Source organism: Apis cerana, linkage group LG1 (genome assembly GCF_029169275.1).
Source record: "Apis cerana isolate GH-2021 linkage group LG1, AcerK_1.0, whole genome shotgun sequence".
NCBI lineage: Eukaryota > Metazoa > Arthropoda > Insecta > Hymenoptera > Apidae > Apis > Apis cerana.
Genome location: NC_083852.1, coordinates 1,322,408 through 1,347,968, shown reverse-complemented (window position 1 = coordinate 1,347,968; position 25,561 = coordinate 1,322,408). Strand labels below are relative to the sequence as shown.

Here is a 25,561-nt window from a genome sequence, read left to right as displayed (position 1 = left end):
GATTGGTAATTGCTCACTTCGATGGCCGCTCGATTGCTTCCTCGTTCCTTGCCAGCACTCTGTCCAATGGCTCGCTTTGTGTAACGCGGGCAGAGAACGGAAAACAGGAGAGAAGAAAACGGAAGAAGAAAAAAAGTATATCCATCGATTGATATGCCGGTTGGGTTGCTTAGTCACTCGGTTGGGCAATTAGTCGTCCGTAAAGTAACTCGTGTATGGGATAAACGAACGGCTCGATTAAAATATGATAAGCATTAATCGGTGAGTTCTATGTCATTCGAGCAGACTAGCTAAATTATTAATAAGCCTAGAATCTCGCGAACAAAAAGCACGCTTCCTGCTTTCTAATCGGTCCGTGTTTTAGACCGTTCCTCGTGTCCGTGTTTCTTCGTTTTAGAGACTTTATCCGCCATTAGACGAATGCACAATGAGAAATGGATAGATCGTTCAGCAAGATAATTGATTCTCCAATGATTTTGTTCCCTGTTTTATATCCATTTCGAGAGTTCATTGCTGATTCAACTTAATCTTTTTTTCCATTTTAATGACACTAATTAGATGGATAGTCGGTAAACACTTTTCAGTTTATTTTGACGTTCGAGATTATTATTGGCAAAAATATTATAGGCTAATAATAATAATAATAATAAGTATGATTTTGTATTTATATAGCAGCAGGAAAATTTCCATCCGTAAATGAAACTTTGAACTTTAAAATTAATGCGCTATTACATTTATTAAAGATAAATTGATTTATAAAGGATAAGTGTTGGTTAGTCGCCCGAGTAATAAAATACAGTTTGATTTACATATTAATCGAAAGGTCCCGTACGGATGCAATTATGCCTACCGAAGAATTCTGTCCTTCGCATAGGTGATAGAACAATGGCGCGTCTCGATCGAGCCACCGTCGATGTAGGCCGATGAACTTCGGACCGAGGAGATCGGTAGACGATCGTTCGCTCGTGGTGTGCGTTCGTCGCGTTGTTATCCAGGCGAGCGGAGAGGACGTGTGATCTTTCCGCGGCCGGCTCTCCACTGCCCCGTCATTCGTTGACATTTTCTGCCCGCCGCGCTCGTCGCTATCGTACAAGAGGATAGTGGATACCGACCGGGCATCCGATATTATCATACGTCCCGGCTCGAGCCCGGAAGACGTCTCTTGTGCGACCATTCTCTTCCGTCCCCTCCCCTCGATAACGATCGAGGCCAACCTCGAGAAACTTTTAACCTTAACTTGATCCGTGTCCACGTTCGATTTCACAACCAGAGTTTCGGTGAAGAGATGCTTTAAAGATTCTTCGTGTATTTCGGATATGAACGATTGATGATAATCGAGATGGGAATATTTATTCAAATTTAAAAATATAATTATAATCCTGTTAATATTCTCCTAGGCTAAGCGTTAAATTCGTTATTTATATCGTCGAAACGGAAAGGATTAACGAGTTTTTTTCGCATTGCATTACGGGAAGGAAAGCGAATCGATCGTCGATCGATCGGTTATTAATAATTGTTGAGGGGAGATCCGAACCCGGCTGGACCAGTTATAATAAGACTGCATATGTCAGATGCGCGGTCCAATTAAGGATCGTTCGTAATAATAATTTTAACATTGATAACGCCTGCGGGAGGGGGTAAATAAATCGATGGAAAATTTACGTTTAAATCGTAGTCGCATTTATCGCGCGATTTATAAATGTCGGATATTTCGATGGCTCGATCGATATTTAATAATTTATCGACAAACATAGTTGCTGGAGTGCAAAAATCGTTCAAATACTTTTCCTTCTTTTTTGGAATTAATTTTACACGCCTCTCCAAAATTGACGAGGGGGGAATGATTTTTCTTCGAATCCAACACGACAATGAATAAACATCGGTGAATATTTCCATTGTAAAACACTTTTACACGCGAATTTTCCATGGCAACTAGGTTTCTATTGCAACAAGATCGTCATCCCGAGCACAATATAGAAGGCCCCGTTCGAGATAAGGAAATCGTAACAGGTTTGCTCGGAAACGTACACGAGGAAGCGCGAGGGAAAAGTGGAGAATTTAGATGGTGCAATTCCAGTGAAGTGAAATTGCAAATTCTACTTCTACCTCTTTTTCGTACTTCCTTCTATCGCCACTCGTATCGCTCTCTCTCTCGTCCTTCTCGTTACGAAACCAGCCTCTGAACCCTGAATCCAACCTCGGATTACGCTTTTATCGTGGACAAGCCTCGATATTTGAATCTCAATTTTTCCTTTGAAGTATGTTTACGATCATTACGCGATCTGATCACCGCTCGGTTCGTGCTTCGATGTCGACTTCTGTTGCAATTTAATACGTGAAACATACTCTCTTTTCGATAACTTTATTAGATCGTTATTTAACCTGGCAAATTTTCACAGAGCGGAAACGTCGAATTCGAGTATTAATTGTATTAATCTGAGATAAACATTTTTTTGATTTTTGAGTCTGCAATCGGTTTCTCTGAAATTAAATCTTTTCCCTTCCTCGATATTTCTATTCTTTCTTCCCTCCATTTCGAGAAGTTTCGAGGTTTTGGTTATCGAAGCAACTTATTCCGAAGTTCTGCGAAGAATTTTAGCGATTATAACGGCGATTTATAACGAGAGTGCGCCGAGGAGATGATTAGTGGAGAGCTTCGCTCGGTTATTCTAATTGATCGGCGAGGAATTCCTCTGCAAGAAGGAAACGGGTGCTGAATTCTTAGGATTTGTAGGTGGTACATTCCGGCTGGCTGTTATTCACGTATCGTTCTGATGCGTAATAAATACGTCACTCTGTCTGTTAAAAAGAGATTGTCTCCAATTGTACCGTTTCTCTAAAATTATTAACGAAATAATTAATAAGGTATGAAAGATTAAGAAATAATTAAGAAGATAGAAGGAGAAGATTCATTTATCTACGTTTTGCAACGATTAAAATGAGATTTTTCTATTTTCTAATTCTTCCAAGTTATCATTTTGATAGAATCAAATGTCAAAAATCTTTTTAAAGCTTCTTCGCATTGCTAAAATTAATTTTACATAAATTAATATCTGGAAGATTAAATATTAAATTTCTTTTCAATCAACGACTCATCGAGAAAAATCGATAATTAATTAATTTCGCACGAAATCTGGAAGATTAATTCCTCTCATTCGAAAAATAAGCCTTTTTAATTCTACTCTTGATTGAAGTCTGAAAAAAATTATCGACTAAGAGCTGATAATCGTTAAGAACACATTGCGATCGAGTGAAAATTTTTCAATCAGAAACTTCTTCAAAGCTTTTGCATCATTTTCAGAATCAACTTCGGAAGACCAAACATCTAAAAGTCGAAGGGAAAAAAAATCATCAGATTCATGAAAAATACACGAATTCGATGAACGTAACGAAAGAAATTACTCTCCAACTCCTAAATTCTTCTTAACTAAAAAAAAAAATATCCTTTCATTCTCAGAGGAAAAAAATTATCACAACCAAGATCCATGAAAAATACATATAACGAAAGAAATTAGTTTTAAATTAGTCTCAACTTTTTATTGTTTACATAACATTAAAAAGATAGAATATGAGAAGAAAAATTATAACAATGATTCTTTATACATAATATTAAAATTAGAACATGTTTATATTTTTTTTAATTATGTAAAGTTGACATTGTTAGTATTCCTATATAAAAACAATATTATTAAATTGACTTAATATCCCTGTGTAATTTAAAGTAATATTTATATATATATTTAACAAATTTCAATATTCTCTGATTTCAAATATTGATTAATAATTAGATTTTAAAATTAACTCTACCAATTATATAAATGGCGCTAATATTATAATATAATTATAAAAATACACGAATTCGTTACGAAAGAAATTAATTTTAATTACTCTCAATTTTTTATTATTTACTCAACATTAAAAAGATAGAATATGAGAAAAAAAATTATAATAATGATTCTTTATACATAATATTATAATATTAAAATTAGAACATTTTTTTAATTATGTAAAGTTAACATTCCTATATAAAAACAATATTATTAAATTGACTTAATATTCCTGTGTAATTTAAAGTAATATTTATATATATATTTAACAAATTTCAATATTTTCTGATTTCAAATAATATTTCAACATATTGATTAATAATTAGATTTTAAAATTAACTCTACCAATTATATAAATGGCGCTAATATTTAGACCAACTCCTCCACGCACGAAATCTGGAAAACTAAATTCCTCTGACTAACTAAAAAAAATATTCTTTCATTCTCACGCAAGGAAAAAAAAATCATCACAACGAAGATCCGTGAAAAATACACGAATTCGTAACGAAAGAAATTAATTTTAAATTGCTCTCCAACTCCTCCACGCACGAAAACTAAATTCCTCTGATTAACTAAAAAAAAAATCCTTTCATTCTCACGCAGGGAAAAAAAAACTCGTCGAGCAGGGTCGGATAATCACGAAAGGAGGACGCGGCGTTAGGGGCGCGAGAATTCGAGCGGTTGCGTTCGCGCACTAGTCGGGGAGCGGCGGATTTCCTCGTTCCACTGGTATTCCGCTGGAATCCGCGCTGGGTCCAATATTTCATCGGATCGGTAAATAAAGGCGGCCCCACTCGCATGCCAGCCACGCATTACGAGCGCCGCTATTAATTGCTCCACACTCGGCGGTGGACGGCCGAGGGATCGTTGATTTACGCGGATCGAAACAAGACGCGCCGCTGCGCCCTCTAAATCATCCGGCCTCCCCCCTCCCCCTCCCACCGAGCGCTCGAAACTCTAAACGCTTTTTCCACCGCTCGTTATCGTTATACCCGCCCCGATATTTTGCATCTCAATGAACGTGGCGTAGAAATGGCAGAGTTTCGCTATTTATGGCGTCCCTCCTCGTGCCCATGTTTTTCGATTCGGATCGGGAACGTCGACTCGTACCGACCGAGGACGGGAAAAATTCTACCTTTTTCGAGCGTGTGTTCGCGCGTGTGTGCATTCGTGTATCGGAGAAACTGAACATCGGAGGAATTGTCGTTTGAACGGCACTTTCGACGGCGAATTTTAATTTTCAAAAATAGTTTATTCAGCGATTTTTCGATTTTTCTTATCAATCGTGAACGGTTAAAGTAACTTCTTTCTTTACTACTATCGTGATAACTCTCGAAATTAATTTTCAAGATGCACCAAGTTCTCGCTTTGTCTGGAAGCAATTGAATAATTTGGCGTCAATTTCGCGGATCTGACGAAAACCGGAAATCGAAGAATCACGAAGCAAAACGATGCGCAATATAATATCGAAGAACACAAAAGGGATTTCGTCCTCTTTCTTTTTCCAAGAGAAACCGGTCTCGAAGAGAAGCCCGCGGCCCCGTAATTCGCGCAACGTTGCGTGCGTGCAACGTGTAAATTCTCGACACCGTTTCTGCAATATTGTTCCGTCCATTGTAGCCCGAGCATCGGCAGCCCGATTCTCAATATCGGAATGCGGGGAACAAGATGCGATCTAAGGGAATATCCTTTCGCGATTCGTTTTCAAAATACGATAAATTTATCGTATCAATTAAAATTACTTAAAATTATATATTACGCGATACGAATATTCGAACGAAATTCGAAACCGTTTCGTCAATCTTTGGACAATCGTGCGCATATTTTATTATAATAAAAATATAGTTCGACAGTTTCGGACGAAATTTGATTATTCGTATAGAATTAACAACAAGCAAATTTATAATACAATTGTAACAAGACATGCATTTTTAATAATTTTTTTTATAGTTATACCATTTTTGATTGGAGGTCTTGGAAATTGATTAATCCCATTGATATTAGGTTCACCTGATATAGCATTTCCACGAATAAATAATATTAGATTTTGATTATTACCTCCTTCATTATTTATATTATTATTAAGAAATTTATTTTATCCAAGACCAGGTACAGGTTGAACAGTTTATCCACCTTTATCAACATATCTATATCATTCATCACCATTAGTTGATTTTGCTATTTTCTCATTACATATATCTGGAATTTCATCAATTATAGGATCATTAAATTTAATAATTTAATAATTAATAATAAAAAATTTTTCATTAAATTATGATCAAATTTCATTATTTCCTTGATCAGTATTTATTACAGCTATTTTATTAATTATATCTCTTCCAGTATTAGCTGGAGCAATTACAATATTATTATTTGATGGAAATTTTAACACTTTCTCGTTTCGTCTCGAGGAGGATCGTAAATTCGAGCGCTCTTCCTTTCTTTCTCGCACGACCTACCCCACACGCTCGACCATTGCGAGGATGGCGAGGTAACACGTGCCGTTTCTTTCTTTTCTTATTCTACCGCTATTATTATAACTTACTACTATGTGTGATTCACAATTCGTGTAACCTTGAATCATATATATATATTTTTATGCTTGGAAGTCTCGATTCGGATTGAAAATTGTCAAGAGCATTAAGAAATATAGGGAAAGATTTTATTTCGTTTCGATTCGGAGTTGGGCCGATTAAAATAAATTGAATAACGTTTATTCGATCCGCTTTTCGGCATTACAATTATTTTTAATTACGCTTTTAACTATTCAAAATTATTAAACTCTTCTCTGGTTCGATTAATCACTGACGGAGAATTTAATGTAATAAAATATTACGTTTTAAAAATTTACATTTCGAAGAATAAAACGATTTGTTATATCCATTTCAATTATCCTCGATACTTTCCTATTTTCATTTCACTTTCCAACATCTTTATATCCCAAAACAGAGATATATTCGTCCTATGAAATACCTTCAATATCTTTTCTTTTTATTTTCTTCTTCTTTAGCGGATCAGGAATACTAAATATCCGAGTAACGCGTATATAGCGTATAACTCATACCGCGTAACCGTGTTTCCCTTCGATGCTTCGTAAATCGCGTTAATGGAACGGAGGTGTACCTCGCGCGAGCCTTCGATCGCGATAAGCGTTGGAATTGCGTTCCATTAATTAAATTCCAATTGAGACAACGTATTTATTACAGGTGTTCCCTCCTCCTCCTCCCGCTGCCAAAGAGAGAGGGGAGAAAAAAATCGACGTTGCATCAACTGACACGGTTCAACGGTGCTTGCGAAATCGCGGTTTGTCCGCGTGATTTCGCTTGTCCTCCAACGATTTAACCGTTGCGCGTTTTCAACAGCTCTAATTTGCGCGTTAGGCCAGCCGCGGCCCGAGATAAAGCTTTCTCGCGCATGCGTTACGAAAGCATCGTGGTAGCCGACCGCTAATTGATACTTTAAAGAGACTGGTTTGCTTTGTCCACGTTCCAACGTTGCTTGCGAGTAAAGAATGGTTTCCTCCGAGAGCGAGTTTTATTATTTTTCTTTTTCTTTTTTTATACTCTGCAGTCGATTTTTTTCACTTAGGGACATATCGATAGAAATGTATTAGACGGTTTATCCGTCCTTGGGATTGAATTTAGAAATTTATTTTGATTAAGCGATCACTCGTTGAAACGCTCGAATAACATTTATAACTGTTGATCCACTCGTTTATATAATCTCTCTCTGTTATCGAAATAACTTTATTTCTTAACTTCGAAAACTATGAAATTTCGTATTTATATATATTTAAAAGTTGATTTAAACTGTAGCTGGCGAAAAATCTGTTGTTCAAACGTTCAAACGTTTCTCACTCTGCTTTTCTTTTTCTTTTCGCCGCCAAAACTTTGCTCGAAACTTTCGTTGAAAATTATTCACCCGGGAACCGGATTCTTATCGAGAAGAAATTGAAAATTCTTCGAGATATCGCCCGTCCATTATTCCTCGGGATCAACGACGATTGTATCGTGCATAAGTTGGTATATAAAGCGTAAATGAGAAAGATGGAGGGAGAAGCACGGGCCACGGTTTCTCTCTACGATACGGGGAAGCGGATAAAGGGCAGGGAAGGCATAAGGTCGTAGCCGAGAGAGAGAAAGAGTTCGTATAGCACGGGTTCGTGCGAGGGTGTGCGGATCGTGTCAACGATACCGTGGATTTACGACGGTCACCGAGCGAATCCATTTGTTTCATCTGCATCTGCTTAGCACGCTAATGCTGCCTTCTTCCTCTACTCCCTCCCCTCCCGCCCATGTACGGAGAGGCCGTTGTTCCACCGTTCCGCCGTTCCACCAGTCCAAGATTAAGGTGGACCGTCCCCTTAAGAGCGAAGGAACAAGGTTGCAGGGGAACCGTGTAGATTTTTACAGGCGCGGCAGCGTTTCCTTTCGAGGTTCGCTCATAAGAGGACGCGATCGTACTGCGTAGCTTCGGTCCAGGGCTTTTTCGACGAGGATCAAATTTGAAACGAATTCTTTATTGCTTTTAAATGGACACCGTTCGAATCAATTCTTCTTTAGAAGATTTTATTATTATTCACAAGTAATTTTTCCCCGAACTATTTTTATATTTTTTATAATTCATCGTGGGGTGACTCTGATTTTATTAAACGCAAAAATCCACGTCGGTACAATAAAATTTTTAAAATACAATTAAAATCTATATTAATATAATACTTGTAACATTCTTTCCAATTGATATTTTCATATTTTTCGTAATTCACCATTCTCTAATTTCTAAAAAATCTATACCGATTCAATATTCGTAATCCATTCTTCCTCGATCAATATTTCCATACTTTCCACAACTTATCTTAAAATAACTCGAATCCCTAATGAACAAAATCCAAAAGTTTAATTTCTGAATTCAAAAATCCACGCTGGATAGCCGTATTTCCAATATTTTCTACAACTCACTTAAAATAATTCGAATCCCTAATAAAATCCAAAATTTTAATTTCTGAATCCAAAAATCCACGCTGGATAGCCGTATTTCCAATATTTTCTACAACTCACTTAAAATAATTCGAATCCCTAATAAAATCCAAAATTTTAATTTCTGAATCCAAAAATTCATGCTAGCCACATTTCCAATATTTTCCATAACTCATCTTAAAATATCTCGAATCCTTATTTAATAAAATCCAAAACTCTAAATCCAAAAATCCACATTGATATAATAAAACCATTTTTCAATATTTCCATGACTTTCCACAACTTATCATAAAATAACTCGAATTTCTAAATCCAAAAACTCACACCGATATAATAATCATTCTTCCTCCATCAATATTTCCATACTTTCCACAACTCACCATAATAAAATAATAAAATCCACTTATTAAAAATCCAAAAATCTACATATATATAATCATTCTTCAATATTTCCCCAACTCATAAAATAACTCGAATTTCTGAATCCAAAAACTCACACCGATATAATAACCATTCTTCCTCGATCAATATTTCCATACTTTCCACAATAAACTAACCTCTCCATAATAAATCGACCCCCCCACAACAAAATCCAAAACTGTAATTTCTGAATCCAAAAATCGACGCTGGATAGCATTTTCAATACTTTCCACAATTTATCTTAAAATAACTCGAATCCCTAATGAACAAAATCCAAAACTTTAATTTCTGAATTCAAAAATCGACGCTGTATAGCGGCATTTTCAATACTTTCCATAACTTACCTTAAAATAACTCGAATTTCTACTTAATAAAATCCAAAACTCTAAATCCAAAAATCTACATTGATATAATCATTCTTCAATATTTCCATGACTTTCCACAATAAACTAACCTCTCCATAATAAATCGACCCCCCCACAACAAAATCCAAAACTCTAATTTCTGAGTCCAAAAATCGACGCTGGATGGCCGCACACCTAGATAGAATCGGGGTGACTCACGGCAGGTGAGATACCGCGCAACCGGTGCCCAATTAGTTATCCAAATGATCTCGACCTGTGTGCAGCCGGTGTTCCATTGGAATTCGATAAGGCGCCGCGTGACCGATCGCCTATCTAATGACTTTGGGATGAGGAGGGAAAGAAATGATTACGAGGTGGCCGGTGGCAGGTAGTCGAGGATCACCTCGCCTCGCCTCTTTAATATACCTACGTAAACCGTGCCGCGAACGCGTGTTAACCAGTTCGTTATCGACGAAACGCTCCTCTCCTCTCGCGATGCCCGCGAGGAAATGGAAGGACGAGGGGAGAAAGGAAAAGGGGGAGAGAAAGAAAGAGGAGGATCTACGAGGATAAAAAGGAAAAAGGGGGAAGAGAGATGGATAAGAAGGGAAAAAATAATGAAAAGTACATGGAAAAAGAAGGAGACTAGTAAGAAAGAAGAAAGGTGGTTAAAAAGGGGACAGGAGAAGTTGAAAAAGGAGTAAGGTTTTATCGCGCTGCACGCGCGATAATCGTCTCGCCTTGCGAACGAGTTATGATCCCAAAGTTTCCAGTTATCGCCGATTTTCTGCGCAAACTTATCTTATTGGTCGTTCGCGACCAAGGACACTTTCCAACGGTCCCTCGTTCCAGCGTAGATCCCCCGTGCGATTTATCTACGAGCCGAGCCAGCGACGTGTTCCCATCCCCGTCGATGCAAAGAAGACGCGTTGGACGGCGTTCGCCTAATCGGCGATTAAAATTTTGCTCTGTTTGCTGAAACCGACGCTCGGGGTCGCTCATTAGCGATATCGCTCGATACGGAATCTCAGGAATCGTGGATAGGATCTCTTTTCTTTTTCTCCCATCCGAATCGATTTAAATCGAGTCGAACATTATCCACGATTCGGAAGGTTTTCTCTTCCAACTCGAAATTCCAAATATCGTAGGCGAATCGAATTTTCCAGTTGGTTCCGTTCCTTTTTTTCCATCGTGCAATGCAAATACACAGGAATTGGTGTATTCTTTTCGAAGGATGGGATTTCTCAGAGGCGAGGCGAGCTGCTTTTCAACCGGGTCGTTAACGGAAACGTTATTACAAATAAGCGTATGGAGGCGAGCAACAGATGGTTTGGATGCGATGCGGCCATCTCGCGCGATCGTTTCGATCGTTTAAAATCGCACGGCGAGTTGGAACGCGCGATTGATAGCCGACAATTATATTTCACGTGTGTGCGCTCGTACGCCCCCTTCTTTCCCCGCGCGCGACCCGCGGGGTTTTGATAACGCGAAATTGAGAACATTTACGAAGATTATAGCGTTTCGCGCGGTAAGTACATTCTATTATTGCGAGCTCGGCGAAGAAAATTTTTCATTATCTTTAATCAAGTCGGGGGAATAAGGGACATAAAGGTCCTCTTTAAGAAAACGTTCGCTATTTAATGGATATTAAAAAACGGGGAGGGAAAGAAAAGGAGGAAAAAGAAAGAGAGGGAAAAAATCGTCTCTCCACATCGCGTTGTTTCCCCCAAAATTAACGCCCGACTCGAGATAATTTCAACCTTTCAAATTGAAACGCGTTTCGGCAACGCGCTTTATTTAAAATAATAATAAAAAGTAACGATTTAAAACAATGAGTTAAATTTTCGACCGATGCGTTTACCATCTCTCTCTCTCTCTGCAATTTACTTTTTCAAAAATAAAGTAACTCCTCCTAGCTTGGAACAACCTTCATACTCCTCGATTTCAACGATCTCTCTTCAAAGATCCGCGATAAGATCTCCCTTAATTATTGCCAAACGGTTCGACACCGAAACTCCTCGTTAAAAGGAAAGAAAGAAAGAAAGAAAGAGACGAAGAAAAAAAAATTCGTCTCAATTTCCAACGCGTTGACCGCGATATCCATTAAACGTGAATTAAACGCGAGACGCGCAGGAGGGGAGACAACGTTGCCAAGAAACCGAAGGAGGCTCCCTCGCCTCTCCGGTTTCTCCTCTCTCGGCGCGGAAAAAAGGAAAAGAAAAAAAAGTCTTAACGAGCGAGCGACGCGAGAGGCAAAATTACGAGAGGCGTTTATTGTTACTGCCACACTATTTTTCCTCGTAGTTGCCGCGTCATTCTCTCGTTAACGCACACTCACCCCCATCGTTAACACTTTCTCTTGTTAACGTAACAAGCGGCCGTCGCCGTTCGATATCGCGGTATCTAGGCACCTCGTGGCTAATGCAATGCAAATTCAACAACCGTCATTGAGATATCATATCGACCGAGGGTAACACGGCGGGGGAGAGGGTTCGCGTCCGCGCCAACGTGGCCGAGAATTAACAACGTTGTTTATCACTGCAATAATATAAGGATAAACGCTGCCCCTCCAGCCGCCCCCCTCCCAGACTAACCCTGCCAGACGATCCTCCCAGTTTCGTGCGTAATAACGCGAGAATAAAATATTACCTCGAACGATAAGTAACGGTGTTCGAGGTGTTAATTATTTTTTTTAAAGTAAAGTATTTTTATCCTCGGCTCTCGGTTTTCACACATAACGTCTTTTACTCGAACGAGTTGTGTTGAAAATAATAAAAAAGCTAGAAACTTTTGCTCTCAAATATTGTACACGTCGTGCAATAAATAATAATCATTCAATTACATTGTACGTTAATTTACCTGCTTGACGAAATATCGATCCGTTTCAAGAAAAACGAAACATCTTTCGAAAATTATATCGTCGTTATAAAATTCATCTCGATGAGATGATGAGTCAATAAGGAATGGGACGAAATGGAAGGAAATTATTTTAATCAATGGATCGTCCAATAACGCTCTAATAACGTTTCGCTATTACTTATCTCGGTTAATGGAAATAACAAGAACGGGAGGTATAGACTTTGCAAGAAAATTCTGCCGGCGATTATCGATGGTAAAAATAGGCGAACCCCTTCCGCAAATTATTCAACGCTCGGTCAACGATTTTGCATAAACAGTAATCGTTCTCGCTTCCATTACGTATGATCAAATTGCATTCCGCATTCCTGCCAAAAATTACGTTGCGTTGAAAAATCAAATTTTCTCCATTCAAGTAATTTTCAACGCGTTGCAAAAATTTCCAAATTCTTTTTATTCCATTTTAACTTTATGTATGAATCAAGGATATTCCACGATTACTTCGAATTATCAAATTATCGACGCCGCACGAGTCGAAATTTCGATGAATAATTCTCTCTCCTCGATCGAGGGAAGGAGATTATTTCCTGTTGTCCATCTTTTTTATCGTGATTTATAACGAGCGATTAAGAATAGCTAATCGGTTTTTCCATCGAGAACCAACTTCCTTCCCTTCGGAATGTTTACAGTCGATCGCAAAAGTTTGCCGCGTAGCAACCTGATAGCTGAGAGCTCGCAAGTGTTGTCGATACTTGGAACGATAACGATTTTGTAACGAAATTTTGTGAATTTTTTTTATCACCACGATATATTTATCAGCGAAATCGAAATCGATCCTAAAAAGGATTTTAGGTATTTTTTTTTTCTTTATCAATATAAAGAGCAAGTTTGAGTGTATAGAATTTTATCAAGTGAAAAAATTAAGTAAAAAAGTAGAATTTCGAGGAATTGAAAAGTATTTGAAAAAATAAAATTTATCTTTCGAAAAGGATCGTGAAAGGATCGTGAAAGATAAAGTGAATTTTCTTGAAACAGAAAGTTGGAAAATTTTTCCAACTGACTGTATATCGCCTAATATAAAAACGATCAAATCGAGTATAATATAAAATAAATAATACGTAAATGATTCGTTTGGTATGCATTTTTGTGGTATGCAGAAGATAATTAGAGAAAAATTTTCTACAAATCGAAGGAGGATTTTGGAGAAAAAGGATGGCGAGAAATCGAGGGGAGGATAAATTTTATTCCTAACTCTTTTAAATATACTTCAATTATAATAGATCGAGGCTTCATCGACGTAGCAATACGTAGATTAAAACAATGACAATTATAATAAGAAGCGGGGAAGAGGAAAAAATTCTAACGATCTTCAACCGATAATTCTAATTCTTAAAATATTCTCATATCGTCTCACAAATATACAGAAGAATCACAAAACAACTATTGAATGAAGTCATCATCGTCCTAATCCACCGTGTCGTTTAAAATTTAGAAAAATGTAAAAATTCCATCCGTTCGTAAAAATATCTCGAATACGATCGAATTCCTTCCCCTTTTATCTCGTTAAAAAAACTCATTTCCTCGCATAAAATTACCCGGGAACGCGAACACAAGAGGATCATCGAACAAACGAAGAAATTATATATACAAAAATACAAGAGCGTTTTCACCATTCACCAATGGCCTACATAAAATTCGTTCTATTGGATATTCAACGAGGAGAGCAACGACGATACGAACCGGCCAATTTCATTGTCGTTATCGCCTCGAACATCCAAATTAATCGATTATAACCGAGAGATCATACGCAAACTAGAGAAATTTACTTTAAAAATTACAGACCCTCTCTTCCAAATTGATTTAAATTCCACTTAAAAAAAAAAGTCTATTCCACAAATTGTTTCAATCGTTTCAACCTCACACGCGATCCGATTCGATCCGATTTCGATTTCGATTAGATTTCGATTTCGACTTCGACTTCGACTTCCACTTTGACTTCGATTTTGACTTCGATTTCGATTTTGATTTCGATTTCGATTTCGATTTCGATTTCGATTTCGACTTCGACTTCTACTTCCACTTCGACTTCGATTTCGATTTCGATTTCGATTTCGATTTCGATTTCGATTTCGATTTCGATTTTGACTTCGACTTCGACTTCGACTTCGACTTCGACTTCGACTTCGACTTCGACTTCGACTTCGACTTCGACTTCGACTTCGACTTCGATTTCGATTTCGATTTCGTTGATCGTTAAGTTTCGTTGAAAAAAAAGAGGAAATAACAAGCCTTGTCACGGCGCAGTCATCGAAAGGAAGAAACATTAGGTGAGAAAGATTCACTGATACGATATGTACATCCTAATTGCAGGGAATAAAGGGGAAAGAATGTGATTGGATACGGTTAGATACCACACTCCACAACGTCTTGATAACAATAATTAGCTGTTTGCCACGCAAAGTGTTTCGCCATGGGCCTCTTAACAGGTGTAATAAGAGTCTCAGACGAGCGGAAAAGCGATTTTCTGCCTCGTTCGACGTTCGGTCGACGAGAATTTACCAAGTCCCACGGTTTTGTATTTTATAATGGCTGTTTCAAAAGTCGCTTTGTAGGTTTAGGTGGTAATATTTAGTGGTGATATTTCGATCGTGATGATATTGCGGATGATAATGAAAAGTTTTGTTAAAAAGAGTTAAGGAACGAATCAATCGTTCGCAAATTTCTTTGCTCTATTTTTATGCAAGCATGCTCGAAAGAAAGATTGTTAACGTGCGGATTCTAGTTTTATTTCCTATTATTTATTCCAGAGGGTGAGGGATGTAAATAAATTTTAGAATTTGTATATTTAGCTAGAAAAACTTTTTAAGATTAGATCTCGAAGAATTGCTGCGAGATTTCTTCTCTCTCTCTCTCTCTTTAGAGCGATCTTTGATCCACTGCAACCGATATATATTTCAATATAATAGTGCAAACAAACGATCCCACTATAAATAGTTAACGATGTTTCGGCAATTATCCTAAACGAGTCTATCAATCGGCGTGTCCAACTATAAATCACTTGGCCACCGAATCATTGACTCACGCTTTCTCAAACCGGTTCCTAACCCAAACAACTCGAACCCTTTCGTCTTCTTTCCAACTTGCCTGCACGCTCAACCCGCCGTAAGAGATTCAACGGTGGTTAACCTGGCTATAATTCATCTCGAATCCCGATTCCTGGCCTGCATTTGCCATTTCATTCTTTACAGTGGAATTTCGAATTTCGGTGAGGAAATGGAATCGAAATTCTAAAATTCTAAAATTTGTTTTCCTAACCACTTGGGTTAGGTTCATATGCTTCGTATTTATGTGATGATCTATGATTCATTCGTGGCCTGCATTTGCCATTGCAATTTTATTTTTAGAATTATACATAGAATTTTGAATAGTGAAAAGATGGAATCGAGGAATCGAGATTCGTGTAAAATTTCTTTGCTATTGGAATTTCATTTTTATATAGAATTTTGATAGTGAAGAGATGGAATCGAGGAATCGAGATTCGTGTAAAATTGCGTTTGAAATCTCATTTTTACGTAGAATTTTGATAGCGAATTTTGATAGATGGAATCGAGGAATCGAGATTCGTGTAAAGTTTGTTTGCTATTGGAATTTCATTTTTACATAGAATTTCGATAGTGAAGAGATGGAATTGAGGAATCGAAATTCGTCTGAAATTTGTTTACTATTGGAATTTTGACAATGCAGAAATGGAATCGAGGAATCGAGATTCCTCTAAAATTTGTTTTCCACGATTGCTTTACAATAATTAGCTACAATTCATCTATAACTATCCATTTTTCCATTTGCCATTGGAATTTCATTTTTACGTAGAATTTTTTTTATGTAGAATTTTATGTAGAATTTATGTAGAATTTCGTCAATGAAAAAATGAAATCGAGGAATTGATATTCGTTTCGTAAAATTTGTTTTCCATGATCGCAGAACGTGCTTTACATTCATAGTAATTAGCTACAATTCACGATTGCTCTACAATAATTAGCTACAATTCATTCCCAACTATCGATTTTTCTATTTGTCATTGGAATTTTTGCATAAAATTTTGATAATGAAGAAATGGAATCGAGATTCGTCTAAAATTGCTATTGAAATTTCACTTTTCGTAGAATTTCGACAATCGAGATTCCTCTAAAATTTATTTTCCACGATTGCTCTACAATAATTAGCTACAATTCATCTATCCATTTCTTCGTTTGCCATTGGAATTTCATTTTTACGTAGAATTTTAATAATGAAAGATGGTAATAGTAGAGAATAATAGTGGAGGTAATAGTAAGGATGATAGTGAAATTTTAATAGATAGAATCGAAGAATCGATACTCCTCTAAAATTTGTTTGCAATTTCATTTTTATATAGAATTTTTTCACAATAAAGAAATGGAATCGAGGAATCGAGATTCCTCTAAAATTTGTTTTCCACAATTTGTATTGCTCTACAATAATTAACTACAATTCACCTATCCATTTCTTCATTTGCCATTGGAATTTCACTTCATTTCATTTTTTTTTTTTACAGAATTTCGACAACAGAGATTCGTCCAAAATTCGTTCCCCGATTTTATCACACGAAAAGAGAAGGGCGGGGAGGAAATTCGCGCGCAACTTCACGCACAAAATCGAAAATTCTCAAGTATTTGATAACCTAGATAAACCCGAATCGCGCAACATGTGGATAAATTTCAATTATGATCGGATTGTACCTTCTAGACATTTACGTGGAGCAGTTGATGCTGAACAAAGACGTTTACATAGACACGAACGGGGCGAAGCTCGTCGTGAAAGTTGCCTTCATTAATTTCCCACCGACCGAGGTCAACGAGCGCGAACGCTCGTTGAAAAATGAGACGATTTACGTTTACGGATTCAGATGCGGCCAGGCCATACACTTCTCCATGCCTACCGAGGAGCTTGTCAACAAAATGAAGAAGGCGTTGTTGAAGATCGGTATTTTCAAAGTGAACGACACCTATCCCATTTGCCACATCTTCACCCATCTGAGCGGCTGCGCCTGCGACATGGTGAGAGACCTTCCTCTCCTTCACATCCCCTCTCCTTCTTCTCCACCAATTTATAATTAATTTTACAATTAACGCTCCCCACCAATTTATAATTAATTTTACAATTAACGCTCCTACAAGTCTCTCCAATTTTATTATTTATTTATTCATGCTTTCTTAGAATACAAATAGGTTCCTCTTTATGTATCGTTGAATAGATTTCTTATATGAAATTAGATAGACATCTTGGGTATTAGCCTGAGTTTCAGAACAGAAATATTATTTTCAAAGTTTTGTAAACGTGGAACTAATGAAATTAGTTAATTTTACAATTAACGCTCCTAAAAATCTCCCCAACTTTATTGTTTATTTATTCATGCTTTTTTAGAATACAAATAAGTTCTTCTTTACGTATCGTTGAATAGATTTTTTATATGAAATTAGATAGACATCTTGGGTGTTAGCCTGAGTTTCAGAACAGAAATATTTCCAAAGTTTTGTAAGCGTATTAGTTAATTTTACAATTAACGCTCCTACAAGCCTCTCCAACTTTATTATTTATTTATTTATGGTTTTTTAGAAATAAGTTCCTTTTTATAATTTTACGAGATGTAGAATAGATTTCTTATATGAAATTAGATAGACATCTTGGGCGTCTGAGTTTCAGAACAGAAATATTTCCAAAGTTTTGTAAACGTGGAACTAATGAAATTAGTTAATTTTACAATTAACGCTCCTACAAGCCTCTCCAACTTTATTATTTATTTATTTATGCTTTCTTAGAAATAGGTTCCTCTTTATAATCTTACGAGGTGTGAAATAGATTTCTTATATGAAATTAGATAGACATCTTGGGCGTCTGAGTTTCAGAAATATTTCCAAAGTTTTGTAAACGTGGAACTAATGAAATTAGTTAATTTTACAATTAACGCTCCAACAAGCCTCCTCAATTTTATTGTTTATTTATTTATGCTTTCTTAGAATACAAATAGATTCCTCTTTACGTATCGTTGAATAGATTTTTTATATGAAATCTTGGGTGTTAGCCTGAGTTTCAGAACAGAAATATTTCCAAAGTTTTGTAAGCGTGGAACTAATGAAATTAGTTAATTTTACAATTAACGCTCCTACAAGCCTCTCCAACTTTATTATTTATTTATTTATGGTTTTTTAGAAATAAGTTCCTCTTTATAATCTTACGAGGTGTGAAATAGATTTCTTATATGAAATTAGATAGATATCTTGGGTGTTGAACAGAAATATTATTTTCAAAGTTTTGTAAGCGTGGAATACGGTAATGAAATTAGCTCGAGTGAAGGTGAGCTTATCACTGAAATTACTTTAATTCGTAAAGAAATTAATAGCGATGGTTGAAGAAAAATCTGCGATATCTTGCAACATAAACAATTTTTTAAAACTACTTTTTACTCATTAATAAAATAATGACAATATATGCTTCGATATTCGATAAATTTTCGTACGTTAATTTGCGAATCCTAAATCGAGGAACTGACCGGTTAAAATTTATCGGTAATTTTGCAGGCGAAGGTGCCGATCAAAGACCCAACGCCGTACGTGTTCAGAGGGCCGTTCGAGCTGTTGGATCCCGGGAACAACTTCGCCGGCCAACTGGACGTCGACATCACGGTCAGAAACTTGGGAAGGTATTTATACCGAGTTGTCCGCCCGCGACCCACTTTGCTCCAACTTACCTCGCGCAGGGCGCTGGTGACGCCGTACGTGCTGGCCCCGAAGTGCTTCGTGTTCAAGAACGAGCCGGATGGGCCGGAGTTCAGGTGCCAGTCGTCGAGGATGGGCGGCGGGACGGACGGCGGGCCATCGTCGCCGAGCGTGGAGAACACGGTGAGGGAGGATTTGCTGGACAAGGGCCCGGCCGGGAACATGATGGCCGACGTGGCCGCCATCTCCCCCGCGGCGCCTCGCCTGGCCCTTGGAAGCCCGCCGCCTAAACTGCCCAGGCCACCCTTGGTAGACCCGACCCTGGTCAAAAAGAAGCCCAAGAAGGGTAAAAAGAAGAAGAAGAAGTGAACCGGCTCTCTCTTTCTCTCTTCCCTTAAACATATTTCAGATTCACGAATAATAGCAGAAGCTACGCTTGCTCTTGGATCCTTCGAATTTCGCGATTGTTAATGAAACGATAGGATGAAACCGTTTCCACGCGTGGATGTATAAGAGAGAGCATCGGCGCATGCTCGAGGCTGAAAAGCGGTTAACGGCGCATAAAGGGAGAGGGGAGGGGAGGAGGATCTTTCTCACGAGGAGGAGATGTTGGCGACGACACGATTATGATTTATGCCGAATGGAATCGAGCCTGATTTACGAGAGCGTAATGCTCTTTTAGCTGTGAGGGGTGTATTGGAACTCGACCATTCCCGAAATCGAACGAAGCGTTTCCCATTCGACCCGCCATTGTCCATCCTCCTTCGATCGATAATCGAGTTCCATCGAAAATAATTGGAAAGGAATTGATAATATCCACCGAGTAATTATTCGTTTCTCCTGATTTTTATTATATTTTCGGGTATCGAGATGCGAAAAGAATTACGTGGCATTCAAATTTTCAACTCGATCGAGTTATATTGGCATCCAAGTTAATTCGAACGTCGAGTTAAAGCGACTCGTTACACTTAAAAAAAAAAAAAGAAAAAGAAAAAGGAATTCCTATGCTTTTTCCCATACTATTCCGATACTTTTAAAATTGAATAATAGTTTTACTTATGATTCTAAAAAAAGAAGAAAAAAACACTAATTTTGTTTTCTCAACGAAAAGGGGATTACTGGTTGGTCACGAGTATAAAACGACTGTAGATAAAACAGCGTGGAACAGCGTACAGCGTCGTCCCACGAATAACTGTCGGCTACTTATTATTATTTATTTTCCACGGTGGGAGGAGCGAGCGAGTTTCGAAAGCGCCTCGCGTGCATCGATTTGACTTAGCCTCACGGTTACCGGTATCCAGTAACGACTTCCTGTCGTAGTTGCCTCGTAGTTGCAACCACCTGTATATACAGGGTGTGTCCGCAGTGAATTTACTCGGCCAACGACAACGCCGATTTCTTTCTGCTTCCTTCTCCTTCTCGGGAAAGAAATCGAGAAAAATAAGAAAAAAGAAAGAGAGAAAGAAAGGAAAAATTACGAGGCGGATATGATTCTCAATATCTCGGCGGAGAGAGGTTAGGAACGTGTTCGGATGGTGAAAAAGCGAAATTTAAGACGGTTAAACAGAGTTTAAATGGGCGCACGTGCGTTTTCTGTTTGAGTTTTATTAGCAAGGGACACGGTGAAATTTGTTTCCTAGGAGGTTAATCGATTACTCGCGTAACACGTGAAATACGCACGATATGCGGAAATGAATTATTAATGCGACACGTGACCGCGACGCGCTAGTGCTCTCCACGGCGGAGGCGGAAGTCTGGGAATAAATTAACCCAAGAATCCCGCTCAACCCTGATTTATTTTATCAATGATAATCGCGCTTTGATTAAACATTTTTATCCTTTTATACGTACTTCCTCGAGGAGAAATCGATAGGTATTTATATCGAGATGTAACAAATAAATTTTCGTTTCATTCTAGATAATAAATTAACTCGCCGATATTTCCAGTAAATGTTCCAAATAAAGTGCACACTGAAAATTTTCCTTTTTTCTGGGTGATAAATCTTTCAAAACCTATTTGAGAATCCTTAAAATCGACGAAACACGTCATATCAAGAGATACTCGTTGCAGGTGAGTTGAAAATTAAAAATTTTCATTTCATCTGGATAATAAATCTTGCAAAAAGAATTATTTCCAGGCAATCCTTGCACCGAAAATGTTCATTTTCCTACACGACAAATCCTTCGAAACCGATTTGAGAATCCTGGACGATGAGAAATCGACGAAACACAGCCGTGAATTTTATTAAAAATTTTCCTCTATCTAAATAATAAATCTTCCAATACTCATTCCAGGGATCTAAATTGAAAATCGATACGCCACTTGTTCCACGCGAATCGAATGAAAAACTTTCGTTTCTCTGTTCAACCAGCTGTGTATCCAATTACAAAGCTCGCATTCGCCAAGATTTCAATCTTTAAATTGGAAATCGATAGAAGAGATACGCAAGCATACACCAGTTGAAGAGCACGCTCGTTCGAATTCCGATTACCGTTCCTTTCCGTCCAAGTATCACAATAATTCTCTCCGATACACCGCCTTGCTTACGACTTACATACATTTACATCGAATTAAACTCTCCAACGGGGACCAACCGCGTGGAAGAATCAGAACTCGAGGAATCGCGATTACCATTATTATTATTATTAATTACTTGGACCCAATCAACTCCGTTAATTTCGATTCGTTCAATTAGGAGAGGGATCGATATCTCGAAAACGTCTTAAATCGAACATCCCCCTTTCGATCGCGAATAATAAACGAGATAAGTTAATCTCGATAGTAAAAATAACGAGTATAATAAAAGGAAACGAACGATAAAGTTACATAAATAAAGAGGAAGATTGTCTGGAGGGATGGAAACTGTACGTTTTGAGGTTATCGAAACGCAGTTGGTACTATCGTTATTGCGAAATATGCTTTACTGAATATCTCACGTATGAGTAAATAAATTACGCGTTTTACGAGGCATAATAATACCATTAATTATTTTTAGATCGGCGGGATGATTGAGAGTAATATATATGAGATATATATATATATATATATATAGGTTGGTTCGAGTTGTAAATTAAAATGTACGCGGTTAATTATTGAATATGTAGCTCGAGCGTGTTTATTATCTCGTTGCATTTGACTCGAAAGCGGATCGTTGAGGTAGATGAATGCGTCGAATGTAAAAGTTTGCACCGCGTACAAATATTGTTTCGTGTCTCGGGTACGTCACGGTCAACGTGCCATTAATCCGGCCGGTTGAAAGAGGAAAACTAATTAAAAGTGTCGAATAAAGTTAAGCGGATTACTCGTCGAGATGATCGAAATATATCGAGTCGAGCACGTGTTTTTAGTACAATCTTTCGGTACGTAATCGCGATTCGAACGATAAAAATTGTGCTGTAAGTAACTTTGCTAAAGTAATTGTTAAACTTTTTTGCCTATTATTCGAACATTATTTTTTTTAATGATATTGCGGATTTATTTTTATCCGCTTCTCTATTTTCTTAAAAGGAAGAGAATCGGTCATTGAATAATTTAATTTAAAAATCTCGAATAAAGTTTAAGTAGATTATTTATCGAGATCACGATTCGAACGATAAAAATTATTTAAGTAACTGTTAAATTTTTTTGCCTATTATTCGAACATTATTTTTTTTAATGATATCGCGAATACGGATTTATTTTTATCCGCTTCTTATCTCTATTTTCTTAAAAGGAAGAGAGTCGGTTATTGAATAATTTAATTTAAAAATCTCGAATAAAGTTTACTTTAAATAGATTACTTATTGAGATTCGAACGATAAAAATTATTCAAATAACTGTTAAATTTTTTTGCCTATTATTGGAACATTATTTTTTCTAATGATATCGCGAATACGAATTTATTTTTATCCGCTTCTTATCTCTATTTTCTTAAAAGGAAGAGAGTCGGTCATTGAAAAATCTCGAATAAAGTTTACTTTAGATTATTTATTCGAACGATAAAAATTGTCCAAGTAGCTTTGCTAAAGTAATTATTATAAAGTAATTATTTTTTTTAATATCGCGAATATTTATTTTTTTGTCCATGATGTCGGTCATTGAAAAAGTAATCTAAAATCTCGATGAGTAAAGTTTACTTTATTTTTTTTGGTTGGAATTTTTTTAACGATTATAATAATATGGATTAATAATCAAAGAAAGAAGCGCACTCACTCTCACTCCTCCGTGATGGCCTCTTCGAGTACTCCTCGCCAACTTCCAACTCCCAAACCTTCCGTTCGCCCTTAAAACCTTCCTTTCATCCCCCTCCCTCCCCCACGCCTCTCACGACAATTCTAAAAATTCTTCCTCCCCCACAAAGTTGCACAGTGCACTTCACTTCACGTGTCGTACAAAAAAGAAAAAGCCAGCAAGAGGGCTTCCATCTCTATTTTCGTTCTAAAAATCCTCCCCCGCAACGCGAAATTCTACGAAATTCTATCATTAAATTTCTGAATGTTTCGAGAAGGAAAATTACTCGTGATTAATACTTGTGTTATATAAGAGTTACTTTTATCTACTCCTCGGTATTCCATATTCTTCTCCAAGAAAATTTAATTCTAAAAGAAATATTTAACGCACTTTGATTACCATATTCGAGTGACAGTAAAAGTTCTCAACTTTTTTTGCGAAGAATATTTGGAAAGATATTCCACAGGGTGTAAATAAAATTACTATGGAATTGTTATAGAAGTGATACGAAAAATGGTTTATTAAAAAAATTATTTAGAACTTATTTAAAACTTTAAATGAGTTGTATAGAAAGGTGAGGACAATTTGGACGAAAAGTTGTTATCTGTTATATGATTCGCTACGACTCTTTCATTTTTCTTTTTTCGACGTTGGAACGAATTAGGGCAGAATTTTTAACACAAGTTGTACCACTCGTTACTCGCCAAACATTCGAATTGCGTAGAGTGGTGTATGCAAGTGACAAACGGTGGAAATGATGCGGGAGATTATTCTTGCGACTATCAGCGATTATTAAAATATTGTGGAATATTAAAATAAATTAATAAATATTAAAATAATCGGTGGAACGTTTAGTTCGAAGGAGATTCTTTGAACGAGTCCAAGCGTTGTTTAATAAAAAAAAGAAAATAGAATTCAATAACAGAAAATCTTGGAAAAAAATTCCATCGTGTTCAAAGAGTTATCAATATTTTTCGCGTTTAATCGCGATCAATCGTGAATTAGTCTTCTTTGAACGGGTCCAAGCGTTGTTTAATAAAAAAAAGAAAATAGAATTCAATAACAGAAAATCTTGAAAAAAAATTCCAAGGAGTTAGAAATATTTTTCGCGTTTAATCGCGATCAATCGTGAATTAGTCTTCTTTGAACGGGTCCAAGCGTCGTTTAATAAAAAAGAGAAAATAGAATTCAATAACAGAAAATCTTGGAAAAAAATTCCATCGTGTCCAAAGAGTTATAAATATTTATAAATAGTTATAATATGTTATAAATATGATCGCGTTTAATTGCGATCAATCGTGAATTAGTCTTCTTTGAACGGGTCCAAGCGTCGTTTAATAAAAAAGAGAAAATAGAATTCAATAACAGAAAATCTTGGAAAAAAATTTCATCCTGTCCAAAGAGTTATAAATATTTTTCGCGTTTAATTGCGATCAATCGTATGCATCTTCTTTGGAATCCAAAAAATTAAATATTCTCGAAGTCGATAATTTATATTGTTTAATAAAAAAAAAAAAGATAGAATTCAATAACAAGAAATCTTCCAAGATTCGTACGTATCTTTATCATGTCCAAGGAGTTATAAATATCTTTCAAGCTAGTAATCGCAATGTCAAGAAAAAAGACAGAATTCAATCGTGTACGTCCTCTTTGAACGAATTCAAGGGATCAAATATTCTTATTTAATAAAGAACACGGAATTCGTGTGTTCACACGTCCAAGGAGAACGTATTAAATATTTTTCAACTCGATAATTCGAAAGGAAGGGAGAGGTTAAAAATAAGAAAATAAAACGGACAGTATAGAGAGAGAAGAGAGATCGGCGTGGGACACGGGCAACATTGACGTGGAAAACTCTCCCGCCGAGCGAGCGTGGGCGGAGCCTACGTATGTATGCCAATTAAGCGGCGAATCGCAGCGGGCGACGATTCGTTCGTCGAGGAGCGCGTAAACGTGAAACTTTTCGAGGCGAGGAAATCGTGGGCCAAGAAGCTCGACGAAGGCAAAATGGAGCGGCGAGGGACAAACGATCGATCGGACGAGTAACGGGCAGCTGACACGCGAGCGGCCAAAGAGTTCGCGTATTTTAGCTCGCGTCGTAGAGGAGAGAGAGAGATAGAGAGAGAAGGATTCAAACATTTTTTCGATTTTCTTATTTCTTCCTGTTTAAGCGTTTCTCGCGCTATTTATGGAA

At 37.1% G+C, this 25,561-nt stretch overlaps 1 protein-coding gene and 1 long non-coding RNA gene across 4 annotated transcripts in view; one reads left to right on the top strand and one right to left on the bottom strand.

The window, feature by feature from the left end:
- The window catches only part of LOC107992867 (uncharacterized), a 33,231-nt gene extending 9,780 nt beyond the window's left edge, over nt 1–23,451 (bottom strand). For both annotated transcript variants that reach the window (XR_009832329.1, XR_009832330.1), the window contains exons 1-2: nt 23,350–23,451; nt 19,190–19,478 (exon numbers count right to left, since the gene is read on the bottom strand). This is a non-coding gene — a long non-coding RNA (uncharacterized LOC107992867). The remainder of the gene's footprint in view (nt 1–19,189; nt 19,479–23,349) is intronic.
- On the top strand, nt 129–21,138 carry LOC107992869 (uncharacterized). Of its 2 annotated transcripts, XM_062083519.1 has the most exons (4): nt 129–261; nt 16,997–17,110; nt 17,188–17,498; nt 19,020–21,138. In XM_062083519.1, the coding sequence occupies exons 3-4, from the start codon at nt 17,208–17,210 to the stop codon at nt 19,524–19,526; spliced, it is 798 nt and encodes a 265-aa protein (XP_061939503.1). In that variant the 5' UTR covers nt 129–261; nt 16,997–17,110; nt 17,188–17,207; the 3' UTR covers nt 19,527–21,138. The 2 variants fall into 2 exon arrangements, with proteins under 2 accessions (XP_061939503.1, XP_061939501.1); XM_062083517.1 differs by having other exon boundaries at nt 16,997–17,498.
- Nucleotides 23,452–25,561: the final 2,110 nt, after the last annotated feature.

Coding starts and splice junctions, on each gene's coding strand:
- LOC107992869 (XM_062083517.1), top strand. CDS start 17,166: ATGATCGGATTGTACCTTCTAGACATTTACGTGGAGCAGTTGATGCTG. Junction 17,499..19,019: donor GCGGCTGCGCCTGCGACATG/GTGAGAGACCTT, acceptor GTAATTTTGCAG/GCGAAGGTGCCGATCAAAGA.